This window comes from Mustela putorius, unplaced genomic scaffold, assembly GCF_011764305.1.
Source record: "Mustela putorius furo isolate JIRA1106 unplaced genomic scaffold, ASM1176430v1.1 tig00001130_pilon_pilon_pilon, whole genome shotgun sequence".
Lineage (NCBI taxonomy): Eukaryota > Metazoa > Chordata > Mammalia > Carnivora > Mustelidae > Mustela > Mustela putorius.
In genome coordinates, this window is record NW_025421584.1 from 3354843 (window position 1) to 3369470 (window position 14628).

Genomic DNA, 14628 nt, shown 5'->3' on the forward strand with positions numbered 1-14628 from the left:
CAGTTATAGGATCATCCCCGGGAACCCAGCACTTTGACAGAGTGTTCAAACATCGGAGAATGGAGTTGGTATCCTGTAGCTGAGAGCCATGGTGCTGGGCCTTCCAGTCTGATTTCTGAAAGCCTTATAATGAGGGTGGAGTGGGTATACATTCCATTCTTTGGCTGTATTTTTGTTCAACAAAGCCTGCAATTTTCAGTCACTTGAAAATGTAATTATAGATAATGTTTGCATCAGTAGCAAGAATACAATAAGCTCGGGGCGCGAACACTCCACTCAAATCACAGCCTCTTAGGTTGTGACGCTTGTCTCCTGCCAAGAGTAAAGGCATTTCGACAAGCTAATACTCGATAGGCAATGGGTTCAGGGTTGGACCAGCCCCTGCACGGATTCCACCCTACCGCATGCATTACCCCGTCCTTTACATTGGGTTTCTAGACACAAAATAAAAAACAGGGCTGAAAATTCAGAGTCCTGTCAGATGTTTCTGCACTTGCGCAGAGGTATGGGGAGGGCTGAAGTTTACAGACATTGGGAATGGACGGGACACCAAACTCAAGGTGACATAACTGTCAATCATCTGAAATCCTTTGGTCCAGAGACTGGCTTATGCTCTTGCCCCCCTATCAGGTCCACTTATGGAGGGGGTGGGGAGAGCGCAGGGAACAGGGTTCTGCACAGAGTTAGTTACCAACTGAGGGGGGCGGCGGAGCTGAAGGTCACCCGAGAGCCTTTTTCTAACTCACAAGGGGGCCTGCTTTGGGCTCAAGGTGCCCCTGAGAAAGGCCACCTGTCCATCGGATGTAAAAACTAAGAAGCTGGAAATAAATGAGAGAGAAGGCCAAGTGCCTAATGCAGTCCTCACAAGAAACCTCTTCGTGAAAGATATGGTTATCTGGGAGGAAGGAGAAGGATCGGCCTGAACGTTCCAAGTTAACGGCTTCCTCACCTCGGCAGTGAGTGTGACCGGAGGCGTTACGAGAGCTTGACACGGCTACGGTCCCTCTTCCTACGGACATCGCTCCCAACACTCTTGCCTTCTAGACTCAGAAATTGGTCTGGCTATGAAATGAAATCAAGCACAAGTAATTTATGGGAAAGAGCACGTAAAAAGCAGATCATCATTAGGTCATAGCTAAGAAACTGTATTTCATACCCAGAATCCACACTCGCCAACATCCCCAGAAATGCAATCTGCTCACCGTATGGAAGGGTCTAAGAATCCCTCGAAAGACAGAAGCAGCCTCCCGGACCACAACATTAGGGGGCACAAGGAAAAGACCTCAGCCTTTGGAAATGGGTACCTTGAAGCAGACACATACTTCCATCGTCTAGAACTTCTTCTCATTTGCAAAATAGGAACGATACAACTCATCTTGAAACATTATTCTGAAGATTACTGATAATTTATATGAATTCCTTAGCCTAATGGCAGGCACCTATCCTTAGCTAGTATCATACAACATTCCAGAAGGTATACCCACAGGAAGGTGGCATCCTTGAAAGTATCAGTGATCAGGAGAAAAACATCTGACAAGGAGTATTTAGTTGTCAAAGAATTACAGCTTTGTTGACACGAGAAAACATTTTTTTTTTTTTTTTTTTTTTTTTTTGGCTTCTGGGTAGACATCATTATTCTATTGAACAGACAACCAGAAATCAATTTGGATCAGACACCGTTGGGGCAAGATAAAGGCCACCAAGTGGTTTCTGTGGCGGACAACCATCCAATTTTGGTCACTTTTTATAACCACCGGACACAAAATCTTGGCCTGACTGAAAGGCTGCCTGCAAAGTTAATTCGGCTTCTCGGACTCGGAGCAGACAGAATGTGCTGGTTGCAAAGTGCCCGTCAATTTGCCCAGGAGCCTCTGCGGCAGCCGGGTGGCAGGCCCCTTCCCCAAAGGTTCCGCCAGCTTTGGGCCCCAGGCCTTGTTCTCCTGGCACAACGAGCCGAGGACCGGCCATCAACTCTGACGGCCCGGTTCACCCTCGTGCAAGGCGGTCTGTTCTGGGAGGCGGGGCACGCTTAGCTTTGGAGGTCACGCTCGTGACCTGGAGATCCTCGGTCAGTGTCACTGTCTCAGCCAGAGCAGGTGTGGACTCTTCCCCCGGCCCATCCCTGGGGAACATCCTTCAACCAACGGGCTCAGACAGGCTGTCGGCTTCTCAGCTGAATCTGAACAGGTGTGATCTTAATCAAGTGACTTATAACATTAGGAGCAAATCTTCACACTAGCTCAGGCAGCTCTGGTCTCTTAGGATCTCAAGGACCCTATCGGCTCTGTTGGGAGAAGCCAGTGCCCGTTTATTAAGGCACAGACCAGAATAAGTATGATGCACCCTACAGCCGGGCGCCACCAGGACAGACACCATAGACCCACTGTGGCACCTCGTAAAAACCACAGATTCCTTCTCCAAGTCATTTCCCACTTTGGAGACTCTCCTCCTCCAGCTCTAGGCATTCTGTGGCCTGAGCTCCTCATGAGGAGGTTAGATGCGGCGTTTACAACAGTCCCTCTCCATAGGCACATCACTGAAATTGTTTTCCCAGTGGCTGGGTTTCTGTTAGGGTTAGGAGTCCCATTACTTGGAACCAGACTGGGTATTGTGGGACCCATTCTCTCCCCGTAAGAAAATCAAGATCTGTCTCAGCTGCTGTAGAGACGGGCTTTTTCAGAACACGCATAAGGGGACCCTGGGTGAAGATACTGCTTTTTGCTTTAGCCCTATCCCAGGATGGAAGTCCGGACCACGAGTTCACGGTTGAAAGATGAACCACATTTTATTTCTCAATCATCATGCAGAGAAGGGAGAGGGGGGGAAAATCAGTCTTTACAACGTTGTCCTGGGCACTGAGCATTTTCTGGAAGTTTATATGGGAGCAATACTGCTTTATGGGTCTTTGGCTGAGACTTTAAAGCACAAATGTTCCGAGGGAGAACACATTAACTCGTCAGTGTAATGAGGTTTCACTGTACTTGACTCTCCCAGGAAATGCAGGTGAACTTGTGGTCAGTTTCAAGTACCAAGAAGCTATAAAATATTTAGGTTATCGTTCTCTTCCCAACGTTAGCCTCACAATAATTCTGTGGGACAGGTAAGGAGTGTATCTGAATATCCTTATTTCCTAGATGAGGAATCTTGACAAGTCCCCTGAGACCAGAGATGGGCATGGAACTAACCAGAAGAAAAGTCCGGGGAACAGCTGAACGGTTGCTGAGTGAAGCCAGGGGCTGGAGACACCTACAGCCACACCCCCAGTGACCTCAGTCCCCCCGACGCAAGCAGACCCCAAGGCAGGGCAATCATCCCCGCACGCACACACAATCCAAGAGGAAGTTATTTCTAAGTCAAAATTCAAACCCACACACAGAGTCAGTGGAATGAAAACATTTCCTAGGTTCTTCCTTGGAGAAAAGTGAATTCTGTGGCCAGTGTTCACTTAAGAGAGAGAGAAGTGCTTTGCCTCAGTCTCTCCTCCAGGGCGGGGTTTTGCCAGGGACGGATCAGGGCTCAGGATCGGGAGGGAGGAGCCCCTGCTCTGGTTAAGGCAGGAAAGCAGGTGCTGGAAGTGATCCTTTGACATATAAGAGCAAATGAAAGGGAAGAAAAAAAAGAGAGAGAGAGAGAGAGAAGGGAAAAAGAGGCAGGAAAATAAGGCTTTTTTGTGAAAAGAAATAAGAATCCTGCCAGCGAGCATCATCATGTAAGATAAACACGACTGGATATTAAGAAATCGCTTTGAGGGGGAGGCGGCAGCGGTGTTCAGGGGCATCCGGCTTCTCAAGGACTGGTGGGTCGCCTTTCAATCCTGACACCAAGGAGAGAGGGCTGGGTGGACAACGGGCGTCACGAGGAAAGATGTCACCAGCGTGGACTGAAGGGAATAATTGCCGTTGGAGGCCTCCTGGTGACAATTTCGAGAAAGCAAACACAGCTGCAGCAGAGCCAAATATAGCTGCCCAAGACAATGGCCTCCGTAAAGTTAATCATTCTGAAATACGCTCCCCTTCTGCTCACGCGGAAAACGCAACACCCCTTCTATAATGTCGGAAGGCAAAATACAGTTTGATGCACAGAAACACGCAGCTGCTCTGCGGAGTCTCCTCCAAGTGATGGCCGAGGGCTACCCATGCCACCCTCCTCCCCGGGCTCCCGGTTCCAAGAGCTGGACGCAGGGGGTCCCTTCTCTGCCCACGGAGAAGGCTCTTGGGCAGGGCTGAATTAAACGGGCTTACGGAAGAGGAAAAGAAGAGAAGGAAAGAGCTATCAATTAGGAAAAGGCAGATCAAGAGGCAGAAAGAGCTATCGATTAGAGAAAGGCAGAAAGCCAACTTCAGAAGCACCTGCTCTGTTCGGAACCTAAAGGAATTCCGAGGGGGGCTGCGGAGAATCGGGAGCGAAGGGTTCAACAGAGCAGCCCGACTCCATCAACACACAGGAGTCCTCTCCCCCAGCCTGCCTTTCTCCTGCTTCTCCACAGCATCTTTATTATTCCCTTAAGGTTTTTCAAGGAACAAGTGAAATGTCATGTTTCAACTTTTTTTCTGCTTCACCTGCGTGACACCCAACGTCTTACCCTGGAGATGCAGGGAAAAAGAGAGAAAACAACCGTGTGCGTTAGGATGGTTTCCACCCAATTCGCTCCAGCCCCTCACAGGTCCCTAGATCCCCGCCACGTTAGCCTTTTAAAGGGGCTCCGCTCACGTGCGGAACCCTCACCAGGCACGATGAAACTGTCAAGGACACTACGCTGTAGGACCAGCAAGCTCTGTTGGCATGATCTGCGTCTCCGAGGAGGGTGGTCGGCAGTGGCCAAGAGGCACAAGGAGAGGCGTGTGGTCTGGCCGGCATCAGCTATGTCTACCCTAGAAAATGGCCTTTTAGGGTCAACTGTCTAGGCTGCTCTGTGAAGGGTCTTCCTTCCTACTCCAAGCCTGAAAGACCCTAATGGCAGCAACATCCTGATTGCAGCTGAGAAACAGAAGGGGCCCCCAGGTCCTGGGACTTTGGAGCTAGGATAAAAAGGGTCACCCAGTAAGGTGGGACAGCACTATCGGGGGGACTTTTTCTCTCACCTTTAATAGAAGCAATTCAGAGGCTCTAGGCCAAAGGGTCAGAACATGGCCCCGAGCCCTATTTCTAGCAGGACCACCGACCTGAATCCATCTCTCGTCAAGACGCTGAGGCTTCCCAAATCTTGAAATTTTCAGTTGTGAAGATAATAATGCACAAACGTAGGCACGTTTACATATGTTAACATGTTTCCTATGTTACAATGTATCTAACAATTTCATAACTTTTACAGCCAAAGATCACTAAGCAGAAGATATTTTAAGAAAGTAAAGAACTATGCCCAGTAAGATCATTTCTAACATATATATTTTTTCACATATATGTGCATATACATGCATATGTATGTGTACAGACACACACACACACACACACACACACACCCCTTACATCTACTGACCACAGCCAAGTGAAGAGCACTATTTTGCTCTTTTAACTTAAGAGAGGACCAGCTGATTTTATTTTTGGCAGATACATATGGTACAACTCTCCTGCTATAGAAGGAACCCAGGAAAAAATGAAGACATAATTTATGGGGAAGGATATAAAATACAACCTTAAAGTTTAGTGAGCCCAAGTCCAACTATGAACTTTCTTTATAAAAAAAGCATGGAAGTTAGGCATTGCAGTGTAAAAATCACAGGACTTTAGATTCTAGTAGGAAAACTGAAGAACTAAGTCACTCTCCCATGGTACTCAAAACACAAAAATCATGTTTAAGCTGTCCAAAAGTTATGTCAAAATGTCAAATTAATTGCATTCTGAGGAGTGAGTCACCATCATCATCTGTGCTACTGAGGGATCTTGGGGCCCTACTAGAGCTTATAAATGCCAGACAAAGCAGCTGATGGGTTGGGGGAACTGGATGTCCACAGTCATAAGTCACAGGCATAAGCACTTTTACTGAGGAGATGAAGGACTCTGGCTTCCTTAATTATTAAGACCTTAAAAAAAGGAAAGAAAAAGACTTAAAATCAAAATATCCTGGGGCTCCTGGGTGGCTCAGTGGGTTAAAGCCTCTGCCTTCAGCTCAGGTCATGATCCTGGGGTCCTAGGATCAAGCCCCGCATCAGGCATCAGGCTCTGTGCTCAGCAGGGAGGCTGCTTCCTCCTCTCTCTCTGCCTGCCTCTCTGCCTACTTGTGATCTCTGTCTGTCAAATAAATAAATAAATAAACATCTTTAAAAAAAAAATCAAAATATTCCATAACCCCACTTTTAAGGCGATGTTACTATTAAAGGAATCTCGTGACCTGGTCATGGATCTGTAGGACTGACCCTTACGATCCTATGGACCAAAAGGGAGCACAGACCATTGAGACTGAGACCTCCTCAGAATAGACTTATTTAAAATCCGACCTTAAGTTAAAGGGCATAGGGGTCTGGTAGAGAAGTTCGGAATAATAAACCAAAATGATGTTTTAGTCTAAATACAGCCTAAACCTAATTTACATAAATCTTCAGAAGGGGGGAAAAATGGGTCTAATAATTTGCTGGCAAGTTGGCTCTGAGGCATTCATTCAAATGGAGTAATTAAAATTTAACCAAAAACGGAATTTGTACTCATCTGTCATTTTGAGAGCCGTAGGATTACATATTTATTAGCATTCCATTTTAAAGTATCAGCTGATGTTGAAGTATCACTCTCAGTATCTGAACATAATACACAATCTGCAGTTCATGAAACAGACCGCTCGTAAAACTCCGGGTGCAGCTCTGGGAACATGTAAACCTCAGATATTCTCACCAGGCAAGGAGACCACGTAACCGGAACGGTCTTCCTATAAAACCAGGTGGAGGAATCACTTTCCGCCCTGATTGAGGCCAAATGGGAAGGGTGAAACCGTTCAAAAATCTCCCTGTTCCCCCTTTCTTTTTAAAGTCCTGTTTAGGAGGAGTCAAAAGCTCGCAGTAGATGAAAAAGAAATCCCCAGGAGAAGGAGGTTTCTATCCCTTCGCATCTAGATTCAGAGCATGAGATGACTGGATGGCACAATTAAACAGTGATAATGCTAAAGGGGAATAATTATTTTACAATTACCTGAGAGCATCGCATTTACGGCGCTAATTAGTTTTTGTTTCCCACAAAGGTTTTTCCAGGGATGTGCAGCTCCATGTCTCTTAGCTTTAGCAACAACAGCTCTCTTAAGGAAAAATAAAAATACATTTTCTGCACTGCTACCCAAGTGGCACACCGGTGACGCTGGCCTGTCGTATTCCCGGTCCCTCTCTGATAGTGGAAACAGACATGGGGGCATGGGAACTTATTGGTGCTAATGAACTGGAAACCAGGAGTACTTTGCAGACCCTCCCTTCCGTGTCCTGCAGAATACGTATCACAGGGTCAAACAGCTGACCCTCTGTGGTGCCCTAATCTGCAAAGAAAAAGCAAAAATCTGAGCCTTCCCTTAAAAACAAAAACAAAAACAAAAACACAATGCTCCAGAGTAAATACTCTCCAATTGGAAATAAAGACTTCTCAAGTTTGGGTCACGTCCAGCACCGGAAATGTGACGCATCTGTGGCTTATGAATTTAGCTCCTTGAAACATGTTGAAAATGTCAGGTTTCCCGGGGAATGCCAATCAGATAAAGGATGCTTACAGATACTGTTTCACAGTTGCAAGGTGGATTTGAGAATGTGCTGCAGTGACATCAGTGACCCTGCAGAAGTGTGCACACAGGCCTCAAAAACAAGCACAACCCCTGCATTTTGACAGGACAGCCAGAGATCACACCCTGTGCTGGTCGTAGGACACTCAAGTTTATCAGAATTTTTGCATGTCAACACGGTACCTGTCCTTTAAGGGAATCTGCATTTCATCTGTAAGCCATAAAACCACAAGGAAGGGGTAAGGAGAAATGCAAAGTTTGCAAGTTTATGTAAAAAAAAGGGGGGGGGCGGAGTAGATTTCAGTCTTTTATCAGAGGCCAAGTACACTGTTGCTACAGCTGTTGGAGCGGGGAGGGGAGAGGCACTCTGAGGTGGAGAACATTCTAAATGATCCCATGAAATCTTAATTACTAGGTTCCTATCTGAAAAATCTTATCTCCTTTTTTATCTTGTCTTGCAAGGTTCCGTGGCCCCTAGTTCACAGCATCTCATCAAGAAATGCCAGAGTAATCTCAATCCAGCAAATGACAATTAAACAGCAATACTTAACAATTAGCATAATACCTCTAAGCCAGATCAAAGAGAACATTAGTGTTCCAAACTGCCAAGATGGCCTGAGTTTTTGGCTTCAGGAAGCAGCTGATGCTAACATATGTATTCCTTACTGAGAAATGCTACCTGAAAGTATACTTTTAAATTTTTCCTTAAAAACCCATCTATATAACTCTTCTTTTGGAGTCTTCTGTCTTTAATTCCTCACACGATCATCGAAGAATCAGGTGATAAGTCTCAGTTGTCACTGGATTTTATTTTTGGCATTTTCCAAATATACATCAAATGTCATCTGGGAGTCAAAAAAGGAGACCCTCATGCTTTTGACCTTCACCTTACTGGTACCTTGTAAACCAGAAAGTATTTTTAACTAAAATATATTCCCTTGAATTAACATATGGAATAAGAGTGTGAGTTTGAATTAAATAAGGAAGTCAATCCTGACAAGTGCTATGTATTTCCTATAATGGTCAACCATTCTCCTGTGGCACAATTTTGGTTTCCTGATAAAAACTGATGTCGAATATTTAATTCACAGTTCTCTCCTCCCTCCCCAACAATGTGCGAACTGGCTTTTATATAACACATGCACAAGCCAACCATAGCTTTGCTGTTTACTGTCTCTGAGGCATGGGGCAAGCACAGAACCTCCTTAAGCATGATCTGTACAGTGGGTATAATATGCCCCCTGCAGATCTATCATCAAGGTTAGAGACCGATAGATCAAGTGCCTTGGTGCGCAGTAGGTGTTCAATTAAAGACTCATGTTATTGTCATTTAAGGAGGTAAAGGAAGAACGCAGTAATTGCCTGGCCTTTGAGAACTGGCCACATTGCCCCAAAAAAAAAAAAAAAAAAAAAAAAAAATGTTCTTAATCTATAAAACGAGGAGGTTTGACCAGAGGCAGATGGTCTCTAAAGCCCCTTTCAACCTGAACAATGAAAGTCCCTTAGAACCACCTTTCAGTTTAACTGGACACGGACGGACATTTTTCTAGTTATCTTAACTTGGGAGGACTTCATCAGCAAAAATGGTGAATTCACCAAATTGATGGATTTACACTCAGGCTAACTCTTTTCATTTCCAACAAGGTTAATGACTGAAGGTGAGAAAAAAAAATTTTCATGTTAATTTACTGATAGCTTCTGGGTGTCTTATTCTAACATCACAGATGATGATATTTTTAAAGCTGCATTTGTATATTTTTTCCACCTGCAATTTGTCATTTCCAAGACATTATTCTTAGATTTTTCTGTTTAAAAATTCAAAAACATCTAAAACCTCCGAATACCTACATGATCATTAAAAAGGTTAAGCAAAGGAAACCCTCATCTCTACCCCTGTTCCAAAATGCCCCAGTTTAAAATAACATTTTTGAACTCAGTACCTATTTCTATTTTCATTATGCTTTGCTGCGAACGATAGTCTCCAGCCACACAAAGACAAAACATTAGTGGTTAAGATTATTTAAAAGGTCTATTTCCATTTACAGTTTCGACCCTGAATGCTTAAAAAAACCAAGACTTTGAAGCATAGGTCCTAACAATTCAGACCCACCGCAGAGGCTTAAACTAGATGGCTCGTGGGGCCATCAAGCATAATAATTCATCTGAAAAACTATTTGTTCATCTGCCTTGAGGACTCAAACATATTACATCTTGCAAACTTATGTAATATATTCTTGTGGGAGAACGCCATTGAAAATATGTCCTACTGCTTTAGAAAAATCAACACCAGAAAAGCCCCTCTGCTTATTTAAGTTCCTTTTAGGAACAGGCCAACATGGAGCCGACTGCAATTTAGTCCAAATGACAATATACCATATGTGACAACCAGTCCCCAAAACAATAACTCCGCACAGCTATCTTCTCAACCGCATGCATATGGCGATCAGATACACTGCTAGGTTGGTTTCCAACATTTTCAGCTTGTCATATGCCCTCCCACACACCTCTGTTCCCCAAAGACAGTCTCCAATGTGAGTTAATTACAAACTATTTTGGAAAACATGCTACAGTGCTCTTGGGACTAAGACAACAGAATAGTTATCTCAGAAACAAATATTTACAAAACCTCTATTTTTCTTTTCCAAAATAAAGTTCAATTAAGCGATAGTTGACGGCACTGAAAACAATGGGAGTTTAGTTCCAAAAGATACCGTTTGGAAACAACAAGCATGTAGAAGAGAAGTAGGGTAGAAGTTACGTTAAGGTTTGCACAGGAGACTCCGTGACCGAGATACAAAAGCTCTATTCAGAGCAAACAGTTTGAAAAAGCCACATTCATCCACCAAACGAAAAGCACAAGTGACAGTTTCATAATTCATAATTTAACTGACAAGCATCAGCATCTTTGGGAGACCATTAACATATTAAATTCACAGAGCATTCATTAGTTATATTATAATCACCTAAGTAGCAGGTGACCATAAGTTCACAATCAAGCCAATTCCTTTCCCCCGACACTCCTTCAGAGAACAGAAAATACAAAACTTTCAATAGCAAATGTACAAATATTACACATCTATGCAAACTACATTTGTCTACCTATATCTATATCTATCTATCTATCTATCTATCTATATTCAGGGGGACAGGACCGAGATCTTGCAAAACAAGTATCATGGGAACCTTAGTAATCAAGATAAATTTCCCAGAGAAAACTGCCAAAAGGAAATTCAATATTTTAATTTACGTTATCTGATTATCTTAGTTGGGACAATGAACCTGATCGTGTGTGCAAGCAAGTCCACATTCTTCATATCGACTGGAAGCGCAATTGCACTGAACAGATTCTATGCTTGCCTTCCCCATGTTTTTTTTTTTTTTTTTTTTTTTTTTTTTTTTGGGTAATCCTAGGGGCTCAAATAATTGGCCACTGCGGAGTTTCTCAAAAATCTCTCAAACTCATACCATTGAGCATGCTAGAAAATGAATCTAGCACCAAAGGGGAAAGTTAGTTGCCAGAGAAATGGATCATAAAGCTCTGAATGGCCTACGGATTGCAAAGGGTAGATAGTAAGGTGTCAGAGAGAATATGGATGTGAAATCGTAAGGCGGGTAGAAGAGGAAACATTTTGTATGTACTCTTCCCAAGGATAACAGTCCCTCTTTGCACTAGATCATCCGCCGCCCAGACTCACTAGCAGACGCCTTGCCTGGTAAGAGAGAATTTTACACATTCCCAGTCTAAAATGGACACAGACCTTTCCGACCCGCTCTGGCAATCCCTGCAGGTTTCTTTTTCATGACACGCCTGAACGCTAAGGACCCCATAGCGCCTGAGCTGATAAGACAAACTTTCCTGTCAAGACTAACGAGCCAGATAAAAATTAGATCCACTTTCCTCCGAAATCCCAGCTCTTGCCTTCTCCCAATAAACTCTCCACCCTAGTTTGACGACACGCAAACCCAGCAGAATCACATTAATTATTAAATTGCAGACCGCATATCAGACCAACCACCATGATTACGTAAAAATTACCTCTAATTTCTGCAACCGAGTACACACCGGGCTATTTTAATGCTTTGTAATTATCCAGCCCCCTCCCCTCCCCCCCTCCTCCCCCGCCCCCCGCCCCCGTCTTCTCTCCTACCGCCAGAGAGGAGTCTTCGCACATCGAAGTCAGAGGAGCGGGTCATTTGGTGAGAAGGGATCTTTAAATGGGCCACGAGAGCCCCAGCAGCCCCGCATTTCAGATGACACGAGCGTGCACGCGCACACCCCGCCCCGCTCGCCGCGCCCCGCCGGCCGGACCCCCGGACCCCGCGCCGGGCTCGCCGCTCCTCACCTGGTCCCCGGCTCGCCGCTCCCCGCCTGGAGCGCGCGCCCAGCCTGCCGCCCGTCGCCCCCGACCCCGGTCGCCGCTCGCCGGTCCCCCACCCCGACCCCGGTCCCGGTCCCGGTCCCCGCGCCCCGACCCCGGTCCCCGCGCGGCTCGGCGCCGCACGTCCGGACACTCGCGCCCCGCGCCGCCTCCGAAGCCCAGGGCAGGCGGCCGGCCCCGAGCCGCCGCCCGCTCTCGCCCTCCCCGGGGGCTCCCGGGAGGAGACCCGGCGGCGGCCGCCCGGCCGAGGGCGCGGGGGAGAGCGGCCACGCGTGCCCGGGCGCGGGGGCTCCCACTCACATTCTGTCGGGAACGAGCAGGCGGCCCTCGACCATCATGTCCGGGAGGAAATCCAGCTTGAAGGCAGAAGTCATGTTCTCGGCGCGCGCGCTGCGCTGCGCTCGGGCGGCGGGGGGCGGCTGTGCGCGCGTCCGAGCGGCCGCGGGCGGCGCGAGACGGGCAGGGACAGGTGCGCGCGGCCTCCCGGCGGCGGCCGCCCGAGCCGGCACTTGTCACATCCTCTCCGCTCCCGCTCTCCGCCAATCCCCTCCGAAAGCCAGCGGCCCCGGCGCCGGTCTGCCGAGCGCCAGGTGCGGGGAGCGGAGGCGGAGCTCCGCGCCCGCCGCGCCGCCGCTTAACCCCTGCGGGCCCGCCCGGCCCCCGGAGGGAGGGACCCGCCCGAGGCCGGCGGCTGGGGAAGCTGAGCTCACCAGCTTTAAAAATAGCCCGACTTTCCGAGGGCCCCCAGCCTGCAGCAAGGCAAACTAGTTCAGCACGCGGACTCGGGCCAGGGGCGCTCGGTCCCCTGATTCCACGGCGCCTGGCACGGGGCCCGAGCGACCGCTCTAGGAGACTGAGTGCCACCCGATTGCCAGAGCCCCGTTCCCATGCCCGGCAAAACCCAGCTCCCGAGGGACACGGAACCCCCAGGAGCGTTCGCTGAGACGCTTTTCTGGGCGATCTGCTCGCCAGGGTTTGAACTAACAATAACAACCGATAGAGCAGCCCGTGGCTAGCCCAAGTACATATCAGATAAATGGCCCAAGTGACATTAGGCACGTAGCCCAATGCTTTAGGGACAAAGAGGACTCAGTCTCCACACAGTTACATCGGCTTTGTATCCTCTCCACCACGAAGACGAAGTTGGGAGAATGTGAATGGCAGTAATCACGTTTTCTTTTAAGAAGAAATCAAATCTGTCATTTTTCTAGGATTTCATAAAACTACCGAAAGCCAACGGTGACTTTATTGAAAGGCTGTGAGATCTATAACGTAGTGGACGTGAAACTTAAACACCCATTTTAAGATTTGCAACTATTTACTAATAGGGCTTGAGAAGGGCCAAAATCTCACAAATGAAGAGAAGCGGGGAGCTTCATTTTCCCAAGTGGTTTGCAAAATTCTCGAATGGTAAGTAAATGGTGGCATTCTCACTCACTCCTGTCGTTGTTTGGTTATTAGGATGAAACCAAACATCTCACAATGTCACAAGTACCTAAAACTTCTCATAGTTCATGTGCAAAGCAGCAACATCAATTGCTTACCAGAAGTTTCGAGTTTGCCTCTTTCTGGTAATCACTTTTATTTTTCACACCGGGCGATGTAGTCACGGTAATCAAGGGTTAAGCAATTAAGTCACGTGTGTAGTCAGATATATCAGGTGTGAGATGTTATCAAACACAATAACATGGAGAAAAGAGCTACTCTCACCAACTTCCTGGGGGATGAGAAAACTGACCATCTTTGGAGATGGTGAAAGAAAAGAAGTATTTATATACCAATTTTAAATCCAGGCTTGATGGACTGAGCGCTATGAAGTAACAGGCCTGGAGTATTCAATTAAGTCCATACATACTTAATGGACTCGATTTCCTTCTTCAGCTGAACCATAGATCTGGTTTTGACCGAGATGGTTCTAATTCCAAGGCCAATATAGGGCTAGGACTAACCTTCATTTGAAAATACTGGCTTTCTGAGGAACAAGGTCTAGGTACCTATACGGAATTGAAAAGCAGATACAATAAAATGAATTCTTGGATCCAAAGTACCCAGACTTTTCCTGGTAGCACTAATTTCCATTTATTCTCTAGCTCCAAAGGCAGCCTTTGAAATTTTAAGAATTTTGTTGGTCTTTCAATAATCTTAATAAAGTGATTAACTTGGTAAATGAGACCAACCTTGTCAGTTCTCGGTTTTCATACATTATTTATATAAATCCCAAATGTATATAATGAGCTGACTGTATAACAAATTTATTTTAAGAATGAACAGAACTGGCCTCTAGAACAGAAGCAAAACACAAGCGCGTTAATCAAAGGGAGAAATATTTCCAAAAAGCTACATATCTACATTCTATAAGGTAGAAGAAGCTTCATTAACATGTACACTTCTGAAATATTTATTTTCTCTTTAATTGCATGTGAATTAGTTGGGAGAAGCTGTAGGGAAGCCTTCTTACTGACTTAAGCCTTCTCAGCAGTTTGTTCAATTCTAGCCTCAAATCCCTTGAGGCAATAGTGGATTCCAAGCAGCTTTTAATCATACTATGAGGAGGGTGAAGTA

General features: G+C 46.2%; 1 protein-coding gene across 12 annotated transcripts in view; it reads right to left on the reverse strand.

The window, feature by feature from the left end:
• Nucleotides 1-14628, reverse strand: part of CELF2 (CUGBP Elav-like family member 2) — a 510120-nt gene that overhangs the window by 285133 nt on the left and 210359 nt on the right. The window contains exon 1 of one of the 12 annotated variants that reach the window (XM_045087385.1): nt 12367-14218. The exons of 6 other annotated variants lie outside the window; for them this stretch is intronic. In XM_045087385.1, the coding sequence (XP_044943320.1) occupies nt 12367-12440 (74 nt within the window). In that variant the 5' untranslated portion in view covers nt 12441-14218. Of the gene's footprint in view, nt 1-11835; nt 11932-12366; nt 14219-14628 lie in introns of those variants that run through there. 5 more of the 12 variants (XM_045087386.1, XM_045087395.1, XM_045087387.1 and 2 more) reach the window with 5 other exon arrangements.